Genomic DNA, 21,001 nt, shown 5'->3' on the forward strand with positions numbered 1-21,001 from the left:
GAACAACGCCACCTCACTGGAGGTACCGCCTGCTATCTTAAGGAAGTCCTCTCCTGTTGCCTTGTACACCTGCAGCAGACAAGACATGGCATTAACTCCTGCTCGTTGGGCTCCAGGTTACGTTCACTTATTTATTGATGTTGTTAGTATCTGAGCAAGACCATAGATAGAGTTAGTAAAAGGTTGATTATAGGTTATTAACAGGTCACCTCTATGTATCGTTGGTTAGGGTTAGGGTTAGTAAAAGGTTGATAATAGGTTATTAACAGGTCACCTCTATGTATCGTTGGTTAGGGTTAGGGTTAGTAAAAGGTTGATAATAGGTTATTAACAGGTCACCTCTATGTATCGTTGGTTAGGGTTAGGGTTAGTAAAAGGTTGATAATAGGTTATTAACAGGTTACCTCTATGTATCGTTGGTTAGGGTTAGTAAAAGGTTGATTATAGGTTATTAACAGGTCACCTCTATGTATCGTTGGTTAGGGTTAGACTCAGTAATAGGTTATTAACAGGTTACCTCTATGTATCGTTGGTTAGGGTTAGGGTTAGTAAAAGGTTGATTATAGGTTATTAACAGGTCACCTCTATGTATCGTTGGTTAGTGTTAGGGTTAGTAAAAGGTTGATAATAGGTTATTAACAGGTTACCTCTATGTATCGTTGGTTAGGGTTAGTAAAAGGTTGATTATAGGTTATTAACAGGTCACCTCTATGTATCGTTGGTTAGGGTTAGACTCAGTAATAGGTTATTAACAGGTTACCTCTATGTATCGTTGGTTAGGGTTAGGGTTAGTAAAAGGTTGATAATAGGTTATTAACAGGTCACCTCTATGTATCGTTGGTTAGTGTTAGGGTTAGTAATAGGTTGATAATAGGTTATTAACAGGTCACCTCTATGTACCGTTGGTTAGGGTTAGTAAAAGGTTGATAAATGGTTATTAACAGGTTACCTCTATGTACCGTTGGTTAGGGTTAGTAATAGGTTGATAATAGGTTATTAACAGGTTACCTCTATGTACCTTTGGTTAGGGTTAGGAATAGGTTGATAATAGGTTACCTCTATGTATCGTCGGTTAGGGTTAGGGTTAGTAAAAGGTTGATAAATGTTATTAACAGGTTACCTCTATGTACCGTTGGTTAGGGTTAGTAATAGGTTGATAATAGGTTATTAACAGGTTACCTCTATGTACCGTTGGTTAGGGTTATGGTCAGTAATAGATTGATAATAGGTTATTAACAGGTCACCTCTATGTATCGTTGGTTAGGGTTAGGGTTAGTAAAAGGTTGATAATAGGTTATTAACAGGTCACCTCTATGTACCGTTGGTTAGGGTTAGTAAAAGGTTGATAAATGGTTATTAACAGGTTACCTCTATGTATCGTTGGTTAGGGTTAGGGTCAGTAATAGGTTATTAACAGGTTATGTCTATGTATCGTTGGTTAGGGTTAGGGTCAGTAATAGGTTATTAACAGGTTACCTCTATGTATCGTTGGTTAGGGTTAGGGTTAGTAATAGGTTGATAATAGGTTATTAACAGGTTACCTCTATGTATCGTTGGTTAGGGTTAGGGTCAGTAATAGGTTATTAACAGGTTACCTCTTTGTATCGTTGGTTAGGGTTAGGGTTAGTAATAGGTTGATAATAGGTTATTAACAGGTTACCTCTTTGTATCGTTGGTTAGGGTCAGTAATAGGTTATTAACAGGTTACCTCTTTGTATCGTTGGTTAGGGTTAGGGTTAGTAATAGGTTGATAATAGGTTATTAACAGGTTACCTCTATGTATCGTTGGTTAGGGTTAGGGTCAGTAATAGGTTATTAACAGGTCACCTCTATGTACCGTTGGTTAGGGTTAGGGTTAGTAATAGGTTGATAATAGGTTATTAACAGGTCACCTCTATGTATCGTTGGTTAGGGTTAGGGTTAGTAATAGGTTGATAATAGGTTATTAACAGGTTACCTCTTTGTATCATTGGTTAGGGTCAGTAATAGGTTATTAACAGGTTACCTCTATGTACCGTTGGTTAGGGTTAGTAATAGGTTGATAATAGGTTATTAACAGGTTACCTCGATGTACCGTTGGTTAGGGTTGGGTCAGTAATAGGTTGATAATAGGTTATTAACAGGTTACCTCTATGTATCGTTGGTTAGGGTTAGGGTCAGTAATAGGTTATTAACAGGTTACCTCTATGTATCGTTGGTTAGGGTTAGGGTCAGTAATAGGTTATTAACAGGTTACCTCTATGTACCGTTGGTTAGGGTTAGTAATAGGTTGATAATAGGTTATTAACAGACGACCTCTATGTATCTGTTGCCCATGTGGTGTTTGTGTCTCTGCAGGGCCATGTCTCTGTGCTCTTCACTGATGAAGCGGACCATAGCCTCTCCGTTCCTCCGACCCTGGGCGTTCAGACACAACGCAGCGCCACCTCTGGACAACACACAGCATTACAGCTATTAAAACAATTTCAATACACTACACACCATCATAACAGCAACGAGTCAAACACAACAGACAACACACCACTAGACACTGAACACACATACTTGGCAATGTTGAGTCCTCTGAAGAAGCGAGCGATGTCCTGGTCAGATGACTGCCACGGCAACCCCCTCGCTCTGATCACTGTGTTGTCACACACACGCTCCATCTTACTGCTACACACACACACACGTGCACACGGACACACACACACACACCAGTTAGCATCAAATCACTCACCTGCTCCATCCAACTATGTAAGAACACCAATAAATAGTATCATATCATCTACCTTACTGCTAATCTATCTTAACGAGTCTAGTTACCAAGTGCCGCTTTCAAACTTCTCAGTGACTCTCTCTGGGTTTGAGAATGTGTGACCTACAACAAACAGAAGACCAGAGCAGAAGTCAAAGATAAGCAACAACGACAACATTGTGAGAAAAGTCAGAGTTTGTGTAAGTTAGTGTGTCACTCACATAAGGGTTCCAATAGCAGGGCTAGGACGATGTTGGCCATGGTCTGGACCTGCAGTGCTGCTGTGACCGGTGACAACACGGCCGTTGGATCCAGGATGGCTGTTGGATCCAGGACGGCTGTTGGATCCAAGACGGCTACTGGCTCCACAGTTACATTGAGAGCTGATGAAACCGTGGTCAAGGAGAAAACTACAGGAGGAACAAGCAAGGTGTGTGTGCATGTGTGTGTGTGTTAGTCCTGCTTCCTGGTAGGTGTGTAGGGCTGGTCCTGTTGGCTCAACACACAGCATGTTCCTCTTGGAGATACAGTGAGACACGTCAATTGTGTCTCTATTTGCATTTCAAAACCTCTAGTCCCACAGCCAACACCCTGAGGCCTGCAGACACCTCCCCCGTGGGAGTGTGTTCACTTCAGTATCACACACACTCTCGTGCTCTCTCTCTCTCACAACCACGCACGCGCGTGTGCAAGCACACACACACACACACACACACACACACACACACACACACACACACACACACACACACACACACACACACACACACACACACACACACACACACACACATGCACTAGCAGCATGAACCCTGCTTCTGTAGTGTAGGTTCATGCTGCTAGTGCATGTGTGTGTGTGTGTGTGTGTGTGTGTGTGTGTGTGTGTGTGTGTGTGTGTGTGTGTGTGTGTGTGTGTGTGTGTGTGTGTGTGTGTGTGTGTGTGTGTGTGTGTGTGTGTGTGCTCGTGCGTGGTTGTAAAATGAACCAAGTGTCTTTGCTATGAGTGTCATTGCTATGAGTGTCATTGCTGTGAGTGTCATTGCTATGAGTGTCATTGTTGTGAGTGTCATTGCTGTGAGTGTCATTGTTGTGAGTGTCATTGCTGTGAGTGTCATTGCTGTGAGTGTAATTGCTGTGAGTGTCATTGCTATGAGTGTCATTGTTGTGAGTGTCATTGCTGTGAGTGTCATTGTTGTGAGTGTCATTGCTGTGAGTGTCATCGCTGTGAGTATCATCGTTGTGAGTGTCATCGCTGTGAGTGTCATCGCTATGAGTGTCATCGCTGTGAGTGTCATCGCTGTGAGTGTCATCGCTGTGAGTGTCATCGCTGTGAGTGTCATAGCTGTAAGTGTCATTGCTGTGAGTGTCATTGCTGTGAGTGTCATCGCTGTGTTTCTCAGTTGTAAGGATACATTCTGCCATTTTCTGCACCTCCAGGTTCTTGGTGTCTGCAGAGGGGAAGTGCTTCCTGAACTCTTTCCTCAGGTCAAAAAAGGAGTTGAAACATTCTGGCAGTGCCAGGTTCTGCAGAGGAAGACAACTGCAGATATTACGCACTGGGCACAGACGTCAATTCAACGTCTATTCCATGTTGGTTCAACGTAATTCTATTGAAATGACGTGGAAACAACGTTGATTCAACCAGTGTGTGCCCAGTGGGTAAAGTCCCATACATTAACCCAGGGGAACTGACTGTGGCATGTGCTTGGATCACCAGAGTTTGAGTCTTGCACGGACCAAATATACTGTAGTATGCCCCTTTAAAAACCTTCTGACCATATTATTATTGATTGAACAGTAGAGAGGAGGAAGAGAACATGTGCAGCCTACCATTGGCAGCTGTTAGGTGTTGGGTCGTATCAGGAGCTACGCTGTCTGTTTACTACCCTCATTTACATATTTACTCATGTCAATAAAGTTAGGTTCCCCATGGGTCTGTATATCATACTAGATGAGGAGAACGGTGTGTGTGTGTGTGTGTGTGTGTGTGTGTGTGTGTGTGTGTGTGTGTGTGTGTGTGTGTGTGCGTTCATGTTCAAACAAAGCCAAGACAATATGTCAAGACAACCTCCCATTTCAACATCATGTAGAGCAGGATCTTGCCAGAACAGCTGACAAAACACATTTCTTTATGGTTCTGTGAACACCAAATGCTTCTGCTGGAGGTAACTGTGCACCCCGCCCTGCCAGCCTGTACCCTTACCTTGCCCGCAGCTTCGGGGTGGAGAACCTGGCGAATGTGGAGCTGCCCGTCCGTACACACACACACTGACGTGCCCGTGCCCAAGCTGTTCACCTCATTGGTCAATCTCAGATGGAACTGTTTAAAACACAGGAAGAGATCAGCTACAATGTAAACTCTTTAAATCAAGATCAGATAATACATCTGTAATAAACAGTTACAGAACAACTCACTGGTAATATTGAAAATCCACTAACATTTTATTGGTTGAAAGTGTGATCATTATTCTGGTGATGATGAATAACAATGCAGCCATTTATAATCTCATTATTCAGCAAGCGCCAAAACGTTTACCACAGTATACAATTTCAACCAATGAGTTATAACTGTTTATTACTCACTAATAAACCACCTATTAATGCTGACTTTTTAAACTGAGTCTACCTTAATGGAAAGTATTACCATGAAGACAAAATATTTACAAAAACATCCAAATATAGGCTTACATCTTAATGCTTGTGATAAAGTCCCACTTGAATGGCTGGTTGTTACTTTCAAGTGGCTGGAAACGATTTGTGGGGTGATGTCATCACTGTTTGTGTGTGTATGTCTGTCTATTGTCTTTTGTCTATGTATGGTTTATATTTTTGGTTCAGATAACCACCCAGAGAACAAGCACTTTAATTGCTGCTAGTTGTATAAGCCTCATTATGCAAATTGGGTGGTCATTTGCATTACTAAGCTCTAAAGATCCACACCTCATCACTCAATGGACTTTTACAACTGTCCCTCAGGTTGTCAAGTAAAATGCCATCAAATCTATAGGGATCGAAAACGATGATTAATTATTAGCCAATCATAATTAGATATCCCAGGATCAAGGCCTAAATAAACAATCAATTGTTATAAAACTCCAATCAATGCATCGGTGCCCCTGATTTCGAGTGAAGGATGAATGGATGACAAAGCAGAATCTGATGAGGTCAAAAATGTATTTCATAAAAAAATCACGAGACAACAGATATTGTCTGTACCAGGTTTAGCGCGTGCTCCAAGCCTGTGACTGTAGAGACAGACTCCTCGCTGTCTTCTCTCTCCCCCAGACAATCTTCTGCCAGGTCCGAGTGCTCAGGCCGTATTAACACCTCATTCACCTTTCCCAACTGGACCAGAGAGAAAACACACACACTTCAGTACATTTAAAATAACAACGTCATTATCAAATGTACATTTTCATAGGCTATAGGCATGTGTACACTTAAAAAACACACTTTAATATGGATAATGGAGTAGCCGATTTATGGCACACTTATGATCAGTTTTGTCATTAGACCTCATAAACAGAAGAAAGGTGGTCGTCTATATTTTAAAGATGACCTTTTTGTTCGTCAAGTCCACGAGCTGCCACACCAACTGCTCGAGCTCCGTCTCGTCCGAACCCAAGAGGTCTCCGCTCGCACCAGATGTGGTGGTGAACAACACCGCCAGGTAGTCTACCTGAGCCGTCATTTTCAAGATAAATACAAAGGGAAACTACTCTAATTACACCCAAAGTAATATAAAATAACCTACAGCTACACCTCCAGAACAGTATAGAACCCAAAGAATCCAGCCACCCACACCCAGACACCTATGCGCAAAGGTGTGCTCAGCAACTCCAGATATTTTTAGTGGCTTCTTGATTGCTTGATAATCTATGCAAAATCTCCGGCACACCTCATCGCAGTGTAATGGCTGAATGTTCCCTTTTTTTGTGATGTACCTACCTGTGTGCGCTGCGGACCACGTGACCCAGGTAGCTACCTGCATGGGGCGTATTCATTACGCCGATTCTGTTACAATGCGCTTCTTAAACGGAAGCAAACGGGACGAAACGGAGAGGGACCTACCTGCATTTGTCCAATAGAAACTCGTGTTTCCTCTGTTTGCTTTCGTTTGGTTCTTAATAACCTGTAAACGGTTTCCGTAATGAATACACCCCTTCTCTTTCTGAGTGCTGTCCCTATTGGTGCTTTCAAACAGGGACGTGGCACGGCATCGCGACAAACCCACCGGCCCGACCTGAACAACATACATGAGAAGAACAACAATCTCATATACTAGCATACAAACTGATCATTGCCTAGTTTTTATCTCTATTCATGAGTAGACGAGTGCATAGGGTATTTCCAAATGCTACCCTTGGCATATAGACTGCAGTGGGAAATGTTATTGAAAACAATGTAATGTAACATAATGTTGTTTTCTGCATTTCTGCTACTGCTGAGAAAATATTGAGACCAGCCAATCGTGGCAAATCAGTGACACCATTACAATAAAGTTTATAAGGCCTATTTAAAAATAAACAGTGATGAAAAATATGTAGATCCATTGTTTTCATTTAGGCTATTGTAAAATACATATATCAAATATTCAAAGTCAGGCTATTGCCTGTTTTATTACGGCATCTTGTATAACTTATTATGAGAGTGCCATTGCCAGAAGCCTGAATAATATTGGATGAACTCTCCACTATGCACCGATTTCAGATCAGTTTGTATTTTTACTCATTAGAAACAAATTAGGTTTAAACTGATTCGGGGTCTGTCTTTACAGAACTCCTTGCCGTCGGGTTTTAGAACCCGGAAACCGTTGTGGCTAGATCCGGAAGTTTACCCCAAGTGAAAACAGAAAAACATGGCGGGGGATACTTTAACGGAGCTACTTTTTCTGGATACATTCAAACATCAGAGTGCAGAGGTAGCTAAATGTGTTAATACCACTTGCTATTTTATCCCAGGAGTGTACTTTTCTGAGATTCCAGTTAGCTAGCTAACTACGGCTTCGGATCCCCCGTTCCCCTAGGCTAATGCTAACACAGTGGCCACCATACATAATAACTAAATCGTCCTTCCAAACCAAGTGTGATGCATTGTTTCCTAGCAAGGTATTACGTTTTTAAGTAGGTTACGGGTTCTTATATTCAGTGGTCTCTTCTACAGTTGCAGCGGGGATAGGGATACGCGAAACTAGCTAGCCATAACGGACAACGGGACAGTCGGCAACGGCGTGTGCGCAGATTGTTTACCCGCTTGCTACTCACACAGCAAACGTGTACGTTTACTTGCTAGTTAGCGACTTGCACGGTTTACGTTACACAGACCGTTTTAAGACTGTTCATCTTTACAGATATAGCCTAGTTACTGTCTGCAGATGAATACACGAAATTCACAGTTGTGTAAGTCGCTCTGGATAAGAGCGTCTGCTAAATGATGTAAATGTCCCTTTTGTTTTTGTATGGCACAAACAAGTGCTGACTGTTTTTGTTGTGCTCATGGTCTAAATAAAAATCTAATCACATTTTATTTTTCACATACGCCGAATACAACGGATGTGGTAGGGCCTTACAGTGAAATTATTCAAATGTGTTCTGTCTAGCTGACCAATGTGGATGTGGTGCGGTTCCCGTGTGGGGTCCTGATCACAGAGGTGCGTGTCATTCCCCCTGGAATTAAAGCACACACCAGCCTGCCAGACAACCGGGCATTCGGGTAAGAAACCATCATTCAAGGTGTATAAGGGAGAGCTAAACAAATATATACAACTAGCTATGTGCATGTGACATCTGAGACTGGGATGAGGGGAACTTCAAGGGCCTCAATCAATCATGCATAGGCACAAATATGTGCGTAAACCATGCGTGGGATCATTTCCACGCAAAGTGTGCGATTTATCAACATGAACATTTGCCATGACCGTGCTCACACAGTGCCAAGTGGTGGAATAATGGCTTGATCACACCTACAGCCTCATTGTGCAAAATGGAACGCAGCGTCATCTGGATATGTGTGCAACGAAATTCAACATTCACCTTCTGCTACCATTAATGTCAAACCGTCAACCATACAATTTCATGCATAAATTCAATAAATCCAATGTATGCACCACATAGAACACACTGTAGCGCAATTCTGCAAGGCAAATGCAGCATTCCGTTGGAAATGAATGTACTTCTAGTGTACCGAAACACAATGACGCTGTCGGTGTGATCGAGGCGTAAGGGAACTGGCAAGCGTAGAATGGGGGGAAATGTACTGCTCAAAAAAATAAAGGGAACACTTAAACAACACAATGTAACTCCAAGTCAATCACACTTCTGTGAAATCAAACTGTCCACTTAGGAAGCAACACTGATTGACAATACATTTCACATGCTGTTGTGCAAATGGAATAGACAACAGGTGGAAATTATAGGCAATTAGCAAGACACCCCCAATAAAGGAGTGGTTCTGCAGGTGGTGACCACAGACCACTTCTCAGTTCCTATGCTTCCTGGCTGATGTTTTGGTCACGTTTGAATGCTGGCGGTGCTTTCACTCTAGTGGTAGCATGAGACGGAGTCTACAACCCACACAAGTGGCTCAGGTAGTGCAGCTCATCCAGGATGGCACATCAATGCGAGCTGTGGCAAGAAGGTTTGCTGTGTCTGTCAGCGTAGTGTCCAGAGCATGGAGGCGCTACCAGGAGACCAGGCCAGTACATCAGGAGACGTGGAGGAGGCCGTAGGAGGGCAACAACCCAGCAGCAGGACCCCTACCTCCGCCTTTGTGCAAGGAGGAGCAGGAGGAGCACTGCCAGAGCCCTGCAAAATGACCTCCAGCAGGCCACAAATGTGCATGTGTCTGCTCAAACGGTCAGAAACAGACTCCATAAGGGCCCGACGTCCACAGGTGGGGGTTGTGCTTACAGCCCAACACCGTGCAGGACGTTTGGCATTTGCCAGAGAACACCAAGATTAGCAAATTCGCCACTGGCGCCCTGTGCTCTTCACAGATGAAAGCAGGTTCACACTGAGCACATGTGACAGACGTGACAGAGTCTGGAGACGCCGTGGAGAACGTTCTGCTGCCTGCAACATCCTCCAGCATGACCGGTTTGGCGGTGGGTCAGTCATGGTGTGGGGTGGCATTTCTTTGGGGGGCCGCACAGCCCTCCATGTGCTCGCCAGAGGTAGCCTGACTGCCATTAGGTACCGAGATGAGATCCTCAGACCCCTTGTGAGACCTTATGCTGGTGCGGTTGGCCCTGGGTTCCTCCTAATGCAAGACAATGCTAGACCTCATGTGGCTGGAGTGTGTCAGCAGTTCCTGCAAGAGGAAGGCATTGATGCTATGGACTGGTCCGCCCGTTCCCCAGACCTGAATCCAATTGAGCACATCTGGGACATCATGTCTCGCTCCATCCACCAACGCCACGTTGCACCACAGACTGTCCAGGAGTTGGCGGATGCTTTAGTCTAGGTCTGGGAGGAGATCCCTCAGGAGACCATCCGCCACCTCATCAGGAGCATGCCCAGGCGTTGTAGGGAGGTCATACATGCACGTGGAGGCCACACGCACTACTGAGCCTCATTTTGACTTGTTTTAAGGACATTACATCAAAGTTGGATCAGCCTGTAGTGTGGTTTTCCACTTTAATTTTGAGTGTGACTCCAAATCCAGACCTCCATGGGTTGATAAATTGGATTTCCATTGATTATTTTTGTGTGATTTTGTTGTCCGCACATTCAACTATGTAAAGAAAAAAGTATTTAATAAGATTATTTCATTCATTCAGATCTAGGATGTGTTATTTTAGTGTTCCCTTTATTTTTTTGAGCAGTGTATATGTTGAAAATGTCTGAAATTGTGATGGAGTAATAATTCAATCATTTTTCCATGTCATTGTATTTCCATTGTGAATTTATGCAATATATCTTGACAGGCATATCATTTCACCACCAGTGCATTTGTTACTATAATCATTCACATAAAGTACTGTCATTTGTTAATTTTTTAGTTTAACCTTTATTTAACTAGGCAAGTCAGTTAAGACAAATCATTATTTACAATAGCGGCCTACCCCGGCCAAACCCAGACGATGCTGGGCCAATTGTGCGCCACCCTATGGGATGCCCAATCACGGCAGGATGTGATACAGCCTGGATTCGAACCAGGGACTGTAGTGATGCCTCTTGCTCTGAGATGCAGTGCCTTAGACCGCTGCGCCACTCGGGATCCCAAAGTTAGAGGCACGTGTGAAAGTGAAACCATTGTTGAAATATGATAAAAGACTTGAGATAATGGGAAATGAAATGAGAGGTTGATCAAATTTTACACATTTAACAGATGTTACTGCAGGTGTAGTGAAATGCTTGTGTTCGTTGCTCCAACAGTGTAGTATGATCTTGCTCAGAAAGTACCGATTGGTTTTGGGAAATTATATCTGATTAGCCAATCTTTTAGGATTTTTGTGAGGACTTAAGACTTACTTTAAAATGGCAACCGCATGCCATTCCGGTGCACATCCAAGTGCTGTCCACCCTCAGGTTTTTGGCATCAGGAGCTTGCCGATTGGCATCTCACAGCTTCGATGAGACAGTGTTTTGGATGCAATCAAACTGTAACGTACAATTTCCTTACACCGTCACCCAACAGGCTGAAGTCAAGAGGGGTTTCTTTGCCATCAATGGGTTCCCAAATACGAATGGAGCAATAGACGGCACCCACATAGCCATAAAAGCACCATCCCAAAACGAGTTGAACTATGTGAACAGAAAAGGCTTCCCCTTAATGTGCAGGTGATCATTTATGTGATGGACAGAAGACACTGCTGAATGTGGTGGCCAATGAAGGCCTATACGCCTACAGGAAGGAGCTGTTGAGGATGGATGGCTTATTCCTGACTGTTGTCTACTCATTTGAAATAGATTTGCCATTGCTAAAGCAACTCATTGTCTTAATGGTTTTACTGGTCAAGCCACAACTGAGAGACAAATAAAACCTTTTGGTTGTACTCAGTCTCTGATACCAGCACCTCCTATTTTCTTAGCTTTCTTTGGTTGCAACATTGTATGTCCTGGTATGGTGTGGTATATTCCCCACGGGCTTTAAAGGGATGATTTTGACCATGTATGATTAATTGGGGGCGTTTCAAAATGCAAATAGCCAAGGTCGTGCACGAGCACTGAGGCTGAGAACATTTGGTATTTATCAACGATTATCTCCTACCGGTGTACGCATGAAGCTCGTAGGATTGGTAGAAAAAGTGTGATTTATCAATGTGTACCAACATTCTAAATTCCGTTCGTAAGAAGTATTTTATAGAAGTTTCTACGCAATATTGATAAATGAGGCCCCAGAGCTGTAATGTTCAGTTTGGCCTCATTCTCACCGGGGTAGTTGGGTGATTTGTGAGGTAATCGAGGTAATCGTAACCGGACAGATGGGATCTCTCATGTGGCTGAAAGGGGGGCTGAGTGGTGATGTCATATCCTGTTCCTGTCTGTGTTTCCAGGGAGACATCGCCTCATTCCTTCCAGCTGGAGCTTTTCTTCAACAACCTCACTAAACCCAGCAGCGCCTGCTTCCACAGACTGGGAAGGTCAGTAACACTTTGTACATTCTATTTGAATTGAATGTATTTGTGTAAAATACATATACAACAGAAATGTACAATGTGGACCCAGAGGATAGCACTTAAAAGTATTAATTTAAAGCACTTGTTTCCAAAGAGTGGTTCTCGAATATACCTCTACTACTCTCTGTCTGTATCCCTCTTTCTCTACCTCTCTCTCTGTCTGTATCCCTCTTTCTCTACCTCTCTCTCTGTCTGTATCCCTCTTTCTCTACCTCTGTCTCTCTCTGTCTGTATCTCTCTCTCTCTACTTCTGTCTCTCTCTGTATCCCTTTCTCTCTACCGCTTCCTCTGTCTGTATCCCTCTCTCTCTACCTCTTCCTCTGTCTGTATCCCTCTGTCTGTATCCCTCTTTCTCTACCTCTCTCTCTGTCTGTATCCCTCTCTCTCTACTTCTGTCTCTCTCTGTCTGTATCCCTCTTTCTCTACCTCTCTCTGTGTCTGTATCCTTCTTTCTCTACCTCTCTCTTGCTGTCTGTATCCCTCTTTCTCCATCTCTCTCTCTCTGTCTGTATCCCTCTCTCTCCATCTCTCTCTCTCTGTCTGTATCCCTCTCTCCATCTCTCTCTCTCTGTCTGTATCCCTCTCTCCATCTCTCTCTCTCTGTCTGTATTCCTCTCTCTCTATCTCTCTCTCTCTCTGTCTGTATTCCTCTCTCTCTATCTCTCTCTCTCTGTCTGTATCCCTCTCTCTCTACCCCTTCCTCTCTCTGTCTGTATCTCTCTCTTCCTCTGTTTCTCTCTGTCTGTATCCCTCTCTCTCTACCTCTTCCTCTGTCTCTCTGTCGCTCCTGCCCTCCCAGTATCTGTCTATTTCTCTCTCCCGCCCCTCCCTTTTTTTCACTTCCCAGAATGTGTCTATAAAAGTATTTGAGAGCTCAAGTCTCACCTGTAGAACCTGTCAGGGCAGAGACCGATCTGTGACGACTGTCTTAGTCCTTGTTCACTCTGAGACGGGTCGCCAGAAACTTAGCCCTGTTGCTGCACCTGAACTTGCAGTACATCAGCCCCTCTACTGTAGCCTGCTCCACTACTAATGGAAATGTAATAATTCTGTCTCTCTTTCTCTCGCTGGCTCGTCCTTACAGTTTTGAATATGACGAAAACAAGTCCATCGTTTTCAGGCCCAATGGAAAGGTAAAGACTCCTCCCCCCTCTCTCTGTAGAAGGTCACTGTTCTCTCTACAGGTGAATGGTGTTGTGTGTGTCGCTGTGTGTTTGTAATGGTGTGTGTGTGTGTTGTGTAGGTGAACACAGATGGTCTGGTGCTGCGTGGATGGTACACCAGTCTGACGGTGGCGGTGTACGGTACAGCAGAAAGGTCACATGGTCACGACCGGGACTCTCCCCCACCTCCCCCTCCCCCACCCCCCCAACAACAGACTGGCCTCAAGAGGATCATCAAACAAGGTGGGTAAAGACTCATACTAGGGTTGCCAGGATACCACTATCACAATACTATCATATTTTCCATGGCAAAAAGGAAAACACAAGGTGGACTAAACTATGTGTGTCTCAGAGTGGGATAAGGAGGAGCAGCATAATGGCAGTCCTCCCAGACCAGCACCCAGAGGCCCCCGCACCCCTCCTGGACCGCCCCCACCAGATGATGATGATGAGGAGCCGGTCCCAGTGACCGGTAACACACACACACACACACTTCTCTGCGTCTCTATGTTCATCTCACAGGGACAGATTTCATACTGTATATTCAACTAGCTAACCTTGCCAAAAGAAACGTTTCCATGTATTTGTGCCAGCTTGTATCCGTGTATACCTGATGCCCTCTTTGGTTGCCGTGATAACCGACTGTGGTGTCCATGGTGACTGTCTCAGTTGGAGTGGCCAAGGCGGAGCCGACTGAAAGAGGGGAGGACTACCTGGAGCCCGTCTCACCTGAGCGCAGCTCACTGCCTGCAGACGAACCCTACTCAGACGCCGAGCCTGAGGAAGAGGGGGAGGAGGAAGAGGAGGAAGAGCCGGAAGAAGAGGACGATGCACGGACGGAGTGTAGCGCCCCTGAGGATGAGGAGGAGGAAGAGGAGGAGGATGAGGGTGAGGAGGAGGAAGAGATGGAGGAAGGTAGGGGGGCTCAGACAGTGTGTGTGTGCTCTGGCATGCTGCTCAGACCCCTCAACCCTACACCCTGCTCAGACCCCTCAACCCTAACCCTACACCCTGTTCAGACCCCTCAACCCTACACCCTGCTCAGACCCCTCAACCCTACACCCTGTTCAGACCCCTCAACCCTACACCCTGCTCAGACCCCTCAACCCTACACCCTGTTCAGACCCCTCAACCCTACACCCTGTTCAGACCACTCAACCCTACACCCTGTTCAGACCCCTCAACCCTACACCCTGTTCAGACCCCTCAACCCTACACCCTGTTCAGACCCCTCAACCCTACACCCTGTTCAGACCCCTCAACCCTACACCCTGTCCAGACCCCTCAACCCTACACCCTGTTCAGACCCCTCAACCCTACACCCTGCTCAGACCCCTCAACCCTACACCCTGCTCAGACCCCTCAACCCTACACCCTGTTCAGACCCCTCAACCCTACACCCTGTTCAGACCCCTCAACCCTACACCCTGCTCAGACCCCTCAACCCTACACCCTGTTCAGACCCCTCAACCCTACACCCTGCTCAGACCCCTCAACCCTACACCCTGTTCAGACCCCTCAACCCTACACCCTGTTCAGACCCCTCAACCCTACACCCTGTTCAGACCCCTCAACCCTACACCCTGCTCAGACCCCTCAACCCTACACCCTGCTCAGACCCCTCAACCCTACACCCTGTTCAGACCCCTCAACCCTACACCCTGTTCAGACCCCTCAACCCCTACACCCTGTTCAGACCCCTCAACCCTAACCCTACACCCTGTTCAGACCCCTCAACCCCTACACCCTGTTCAGACCCCTCAACCCTAACCCAACACCCTGTTCAGACCCCTCAACCCTACACCCTGCTCAGACCCCTCAACCCCAACCCTGCTCAGTGCCATTCCAACCAGCCTAACCAGTTGTAATCATAAGGCTTAGAGCCATGGCTGTTGCTGCTGTAGTATCAGATCCCCTTGCATGACAAACTAACTGTGCCTGTGTGCTGTGATTCTCTCTCATTCTTAACTCTTGGTTGAGTGAACTGTCATTTCATCATGTTCTTCATGTTTTAGCACTTATGTGAGTGTTGTGAGGTCTTTTCTTTTCTGTGTTTGTTTTTGTTGTTTTACAATATTTCTCCTTCACTCACCCTCCCTCCCTCCTCCTCCAGGTGATGATGGTTATGAGCAGATCAGTAGTGATGAGGATGACTTGGACAATGGGAGTTTTAAGCTGCCCAGTTTTGACATTGACTACACCCCTGAAGACCTGGCCTCTGTGCCCCCAGTCCAGTACGACCCCTACGAAAGAGAGCTACGCCCACTGCTCTACTTCACCCCTCCCTACAAGACCCGCTTCGACTCCCAGCTGGAGAGGGCTAGGAGGGCTGTGTATGTTGGTCCACAGGGGCCTGGAGGTGGAGAAGGGGCAGAGGCTGAGGTTGTTGCCCAGATGAGAGAGCTCCTGGCTGGGATAGGAGAGGACCGTGACTCCCGCTGGGTCACGGCCCTAGAGCAGGCATCAGGGCTGCTCGCTAGAGGGCTGGGTTTTCTGATTGGACAGGGGGAATGGGAGGAGCCTATTGGAGCTCTGGTCCAATGGGCTCTCCAGGGTCTTAGTATGGAGATAGCTCTGACCCAACCCATTGCTCTAAACCTCAGGCAGCTGAAAGCTGGAGCTAAGCTGGCTTCCTGCTTGGCCGAGTGCCCACAGGGCCTCACTGCGCTGCTGCACGAGGGAGCCCTGGAGCTCCTACTAGAGCTGCTCCAGGTGGACCATGTGTCGTCCACGTTGAAGCTGTGTATCCTGAGGGCTCTGGATGCTCTGACCAGTGCCCCCGCTGGTGTGGAGGCCTTCCTACAGGAGGGGGAGATGGAGAGGAGTGGATACCAGGTGAGAGGGGCCATAGACATACGGTACACATGAAGACCTTATAATAGAGAGGCTGCGTGTGTTTCTAACTGTGTGTGTGTGTGTGTGTGTGTGTGTGTGTGTGTGTGTGTGTGTGTGTGTGGTGTCCGTCCCCGCAGCGGTTGGTGCAGCTGTTCCTGGGGGAGGAAACCGTGCGGGTGGTAACCGCGGGCAACGCCATTCTGCAGAAAGGCCACGCCTATGAGGTTATGACTGACCTGCAGAGGACAGCGGCAGCCTGGAGCGAGCCTCTGCAGGTAAGCACACACTGACTGGAGATCTGCGTTTTAAGAACAGTCATTTGGGTCTGATAAAGTTTCCCATTTCATAACCAGTTCCCAGTTCAGTGTGGAACTCTGGGGTTTCTATGACTGAGGCTCTACTGTCCATATAATTACTACAGTATATCAGTATATAAAAATGATCAGTGTTATATTTCAGGATGAGGGGGAGGAGCCTGACATAGCCATGGAGGAGGAGACATCATTAGGCCCCTCCCCTGTCAGCGAGGCTGAGCTGGATAGGTTGGCTGGGGTTCTAGAAGAGTTACATCACCTTCTAGAGACCGCCCCCCACACCATGGTCCAGCCCCCTGGAAAGGCCTTCCCTACAACCGCACGTATTACTGGTCCACAGGAGAGAGACGACCCCTACCCTACACTGTACAGGTAGGTACAACACACACTCACACTCACACACACACACACACACACACACACACTCACTCACTCACTCACTCACTCACTCACTCACTCACTCACTCACTCACTCACTCACTCACTCACTCACTCACTCACTCACTCACTCACTCACTCACTCACTCACTCACTCACTCACTCACACACACACAGTAATTTGTACTAATAACTCTCCCCCACACCCCACAGGTACATGCATGCATGTCACTTCCTGGAGAGCTCGGCGGTGGCGTTGTCAGCAGCGGTGGCGGCGGGGCATACAGGTGTCACTCACGCCGTCAGGGAAGTCCTGCACTTTCTGTCTCTCACCCAATCAGGACTGCTTTTCATGCTGGCCCAGCCCACGCCTACCAACCTGCTGCTCCGCCTCCTAGCAACCGTCGCCGAGGTTGAGGGAGAGGAGCCTATGGTCACTGGGGGCGACGGCGGGTTCTCGGGCCCCGGATTGGGTGAAGAGGGTTTGGGGGTGTGGCTGATGCAGGCGCTGCATGCCCTCCAGAGCGTGTCTGAGCTGATGAGTCACGTGACTGCCGGCGGGGAGGGAGGGGTGGGGCTAGAGGAGGGGGACAGTGCGGAGGTACTGAGCATGCTCCATGCCCTCTACCTCATCACCTTCACACAGACTGGGAGGAGCGCTGTGGCCCACGTCTTCAGCCTGGAGAACAACCTCTCCTGTCTGGTTACGCTGCTGCAGCACCACAGCAAGGACGGACACGGGGAGGCCAAGGCCCGGAAGGCGGTGACCTATAACTATGCGTGTATGCTGGTGCTGATGGTGGTTCAGAACTCCAGTGATCTCCGTACGATGGAACAACACGCTGCTCCTCTACTCATCCTGGCCAAGGCTGATGACACCAACGCTAAACTACAGGGTGCGTAGCTCCTGACCCCTGACTATAACAACGCCAGGTTGGTATCCAACCTTAGAAAAAAGAAACGCACACCTTTAAAGGCGAGGTGCTGGCTAGCGGAGTAGAACACTAGAAAATAAAGGAAAGCCGCACACTCTAAGAGCTCAGATGCAAAAATTTAATCACCAACGTTTCGACAGCGAAGCTGTCTTCATCAGGGTATCATCAAACACTGCGAGATGAGTCATTTATAAAGTGTCAAGAGACACACAGGTGTTTGTAATCATGGCCAAGTATGGCCTAATATCATTGGTTAACTCAAATATTAAAAAAATGGCATACAAAGAACATACAAAAAGACAAACAAATGGATAGCATACGATCATAGCATTTGTAGTCTAAAATGTATCTAACAAACAATTACAATGGCAAAATCACAATTATCACAAGAATGGTTTAAGATAGAAGTCTATGTTGAGACCGAAGGGAGCAAGGGTCTTTAAATTAAAGATCCAGGCAGCCTCTCGTTTTAACAATAAATTATCAAGGTCACCCCCTCTCCTCGGGAGGGTGACATGTTCGATACCAATATAACGCAGAGACGAAATCGGATGGTTTGCTTCCAAAAAGTGGGCCGCAACTGGGTAAGTTAAGTTTTTGCACCTAATGGTGCTACGATGCTCTGAGATACGTACTTTTAATTCACGCTTTGTTTTACCCACATAATTTTTACCACAAGGACAAGTTATAAGATAAATAACTGCCTTAGTGGAACACGTAATAACACCTTTAATTGGGATAGATTTCCCTGTTTGGGGGTGTTTGAAGGATCTACATTTATAAGTGCCATTGCATTGAGCACAGCCATTACACTTGTAATTTCCATCCAGTATGGGCGCAAATAGACGTTGTTCAGGAATATCTTGGGGTGGTAAATCAGAGTGTACCAATTGGTCTCTGAGCCATTGGTACACTCTGATTTACCACCCCAAGATATTCCTGAACAACGTCTATTTGCGCCCATACTGGATGGAAATTACAAGTGTAATGGCTGTGCTCAATGCAATGGCACTTATAAATGTAGATCCTTCAAACACCCCCAAACAGGGAAATCTATCCCAATTAAAGGTGTTATTACGTGTTCCACTAAGGCAGTTATTTATCTTATAACTTGTCCTTGTGGTAAAAATTATGTGGGTAAAACAAAGCGTGAATTAAAAGTACGTATCTCAGAGCATCGTAGCACCATTAGGTGCAAAAACTTAACTTACCCAGTTGCGGCCCACTTTTTGGAAGCAAACCATCCGATTTCGTCTCTGCGTTATATTGGTATCGAACATGTCACCCTCCCGAGGAGAGGGGGTGACCTTGATAATTTATTGTTAAAACGAGAGGCTGCCTGGATCTTTAATTTAAAGACCCTTGCTCCCTTCGGTCTCAACATAGACTTCTATCTTAAACCATTCTTGTGATAATTGTGATTTTGCCATTGTAATTGTTTGTTAGATACATTTTAGACTACAAATGCTATGATCGTATGCTATCCATTTGTTTGTCTTTTTGTATGTTCTTTGTATGCCATTTTTTTAATATTTGAGTTAACCAATGATATTAGGCCATACTTGGCCATGATTACAAACACCTGTGTGTCTCTTGACACTTTATAAATGACTCATCTCGCAGTGTTTGATGATACCCTGATGAAGACAGCTTCGCTGTCGAAACGTTGGTGATGAAATTTTTGCATCTGAGCTCTTAGAGTGTGCGGCTTTCCTTCATTTTCTGGTATCCAACCTTAACCCCTAACCTCTGACCTATAACGCCAAAACAACCTTATCAACAGTGGGTGAACTGGTAGTCCCTAAACCTTCATCTTAAAAATACTTCTACACCCAACTCTATCATTGTAATGACATAGCCCTACCCATAACCACTTAGAAATGTGTTGAAGGCCTCCCGAGTGGCGCAGCGGTCTATGGCACTGCATCGACGGATTCCATCCCAGGTTGTGTCCCAGTCGGCCGTGACTGGGAGACCCATGAGGCGACGCACAATTGGCCCAGCGTCGTCCGGGTTAGGGAAGGGTTTGGCCGGATGGGATTTCCTTGTCCTATCGCGCTCTAGCGACTCCTTGTGGCGGGCCGGGCGCCTGCAAGCTGACTTCGGGCGCCTGCAAGCTGACTTCGGTCGCCAGCTGGACGGTGTTTCCTCCAACATGTTGGTGCGGCTGGCTTCCGGGTTAAGCGAGCTGTGTTTCAAGAAACAGTGCGGCTTGGCGGGTCGTGTTTCGGAGGACACATGGCTCTCAACCTTCGCCTCTCCCGAGTCCGCAGGGGAGTTGCAGCGATGGGACAAGACTGTTACTATCAATTGGATATTACGAAATTGGGGAGAAAAGTACCCCCCAAAAAACGTGTTAAACTACTATTCAGAATTCCTTGCAAGGTGAACTGCAACACTAAGTGATCCTCTCAGTGTTGGTGTTGTGTTCCAGAGCTGAGTCAGTGGCTGGAACCTCTGGACAAGGTGAAGTTAGAGATGGGGAGCATCCCCAGCCTCATAGACTACATCAAACAGGTGAGCTGTTACACTACATGTCCCCAAGGACTGATAACCTGTTGTTGCTGTTTGTTTAATCCTTCATAATGATGACTTGGCTGCAGGCCTTCAGCTCCCTACACACGCACGCACGCACGCACGATACTTAAATACATTTAAAAAAGTTATGAAGCGCTTAACTTGTACCTGTGTTTGTCTTCTGTAGTTGCGTTCCTTTCTTTGTTAGCTGAAATCCATACTTTTTCAATAAACGTTATTTAACTATGGCGACAGCTAGTCTCACTGGGGTCCGACTGGGGTCTTACTGGGGTTCCGACTGGGGTTCCGACTGGGGTCTGACTCGGGTTCCGACTGGGGTCTGACTGGGGTCCCGAATGGGGTCTGACTGGGGTCCCGACTGGGGTCCCGACTGGGGTCTGACTGGGGTTCCGACTGGGGTCTTACTGGGGTCCCAACTGGGGTCTGACTGGGGTCCCGACTGGGGTCTGACTGGGGTTCCGACTGGGGTCTTACTGGGGTTC

At 46.4% G+C, this 21,001-nt stretch overlaps 2 protein-coding genes across 9 annotated transcripts in view; one reads left to right on the plus strand and one right to left on the minus strand.

Annotated features, from left to right (window-relative positions):
* The window catches only part of esrp1 (epithelial splicing regulatory protein 1), a 63,138-nt gene extending 56,475 nt beyond the window's left edge, over positions 1–6,663 (minus strand). For all 4 annotated transcript variants that reach the window (XM_045719010.2, XM_045719013.2, XM_045719009.2 and 1 more), the window contains exons 1-9: positions 6,297–6,663; positions 5,954–6,082; positions 4,941–5,057; positions 4,150–4,261; positions 2,959–3,120; positions 2,806–2,860; positions 2,545–2,655; positions 2,296–2,428; positions 1–69 (exon numbers count right to left, since the gene is read on the minus strand). The exon at positions 1–69 is cut by the window's left edge and continues 294 nt beyond it. In XM_045719010.2, the coding sequence (XP_045574966.1) occupies positions 1–69; positions 2,296–2,428; positions 2,545–2,655; positions 2,806–2,860; positions 2,959–3,120; positions 4,150–4,261; positions 4,941–5,057; positions 5,954–6,082; positions 6,297–6,428 (1,020 nt within the window). In that variant the 5' untranslated portion in view covers positions 6,429–6,663. The remainder of the gene's footprint in view (positions 70–2,295; positions 2,429–2,544; positions 2,656–2,805; positions 2,861–2,958; positions 3,121–4,149; positions 4,262–4,940; positions 5,058–5,953; positions 6,083–6,296) is intronic.
* An 890-nt stretch (positions 6,664–7,553) lies between these two features.
* virma (vir like m6A methyltransferase associated) overlaps positions 7,554–21,001 on the plus strand; it is a 28,875-nt gene continuing 15,427 nt past the window's right edge. For 4 of the 5 annotated variants that reach the window (XM_082975616.1, XM_082975617.1, XM_082975618.1 and 1 more), the window contains exons 1-12: positions 7,554–7,658; positions 8,337–8,449; positions 12,234–12,320; positions 13,441–13,489; positions 13,600–13,762; positions 13,872–13,991; positions 14,189–14,434; positions 15,633–16,354; positions 16,492–16,629; positions 16,814–17,040; positions 17,260–17,942; positions 20,416–20,498. In XM_082975616.1, the coding sequence (XP_082831742.1) occupies positions 7,596–7,658; positions 8,337–8,449; positions 12,234–12,320; positions 13,441–13,489; positions 13,600–13,762; positions 13,872–13,991; positions 14,189–14,434; positions 15,633–16,354; positions 16,492–16,629; positions 16,814–17,040; positions 17,260–17,942; positions 20,416–20,498 (2,694 nt within the window). In that variant the 5' untranslated portion in view covers positions 7,554–7,595. The remainder of the gene's footprint in view (positions 7,659–8,336; positions 8,450–12,233; positions 12,321–13,440; positions 13,490–13,599; positions 13,763–13,871; positions 13,992–14,188; positions 14,435–15,632; positions 16,355–16,491; positions 16,630–16,813; positions 17,041–17,259; positions 17,943–20,415; positions 20,499–21,001) is intronic. The other variant, XM_082975620.1, reaches the window with a different exon arrangement.

Source organism: Salmo salar, chromosome 05, assembly GCF_965601325.2.
Source record: "Salmo salar chromosome 05, fSalSal1, whole genome shotgun sequence".
Lineage (NCBI taxonomy): Eukaryota > Metazoa > Chordata > Actinopteri > Salmoniformes > Salmonidae > Salmo > Salmo salar.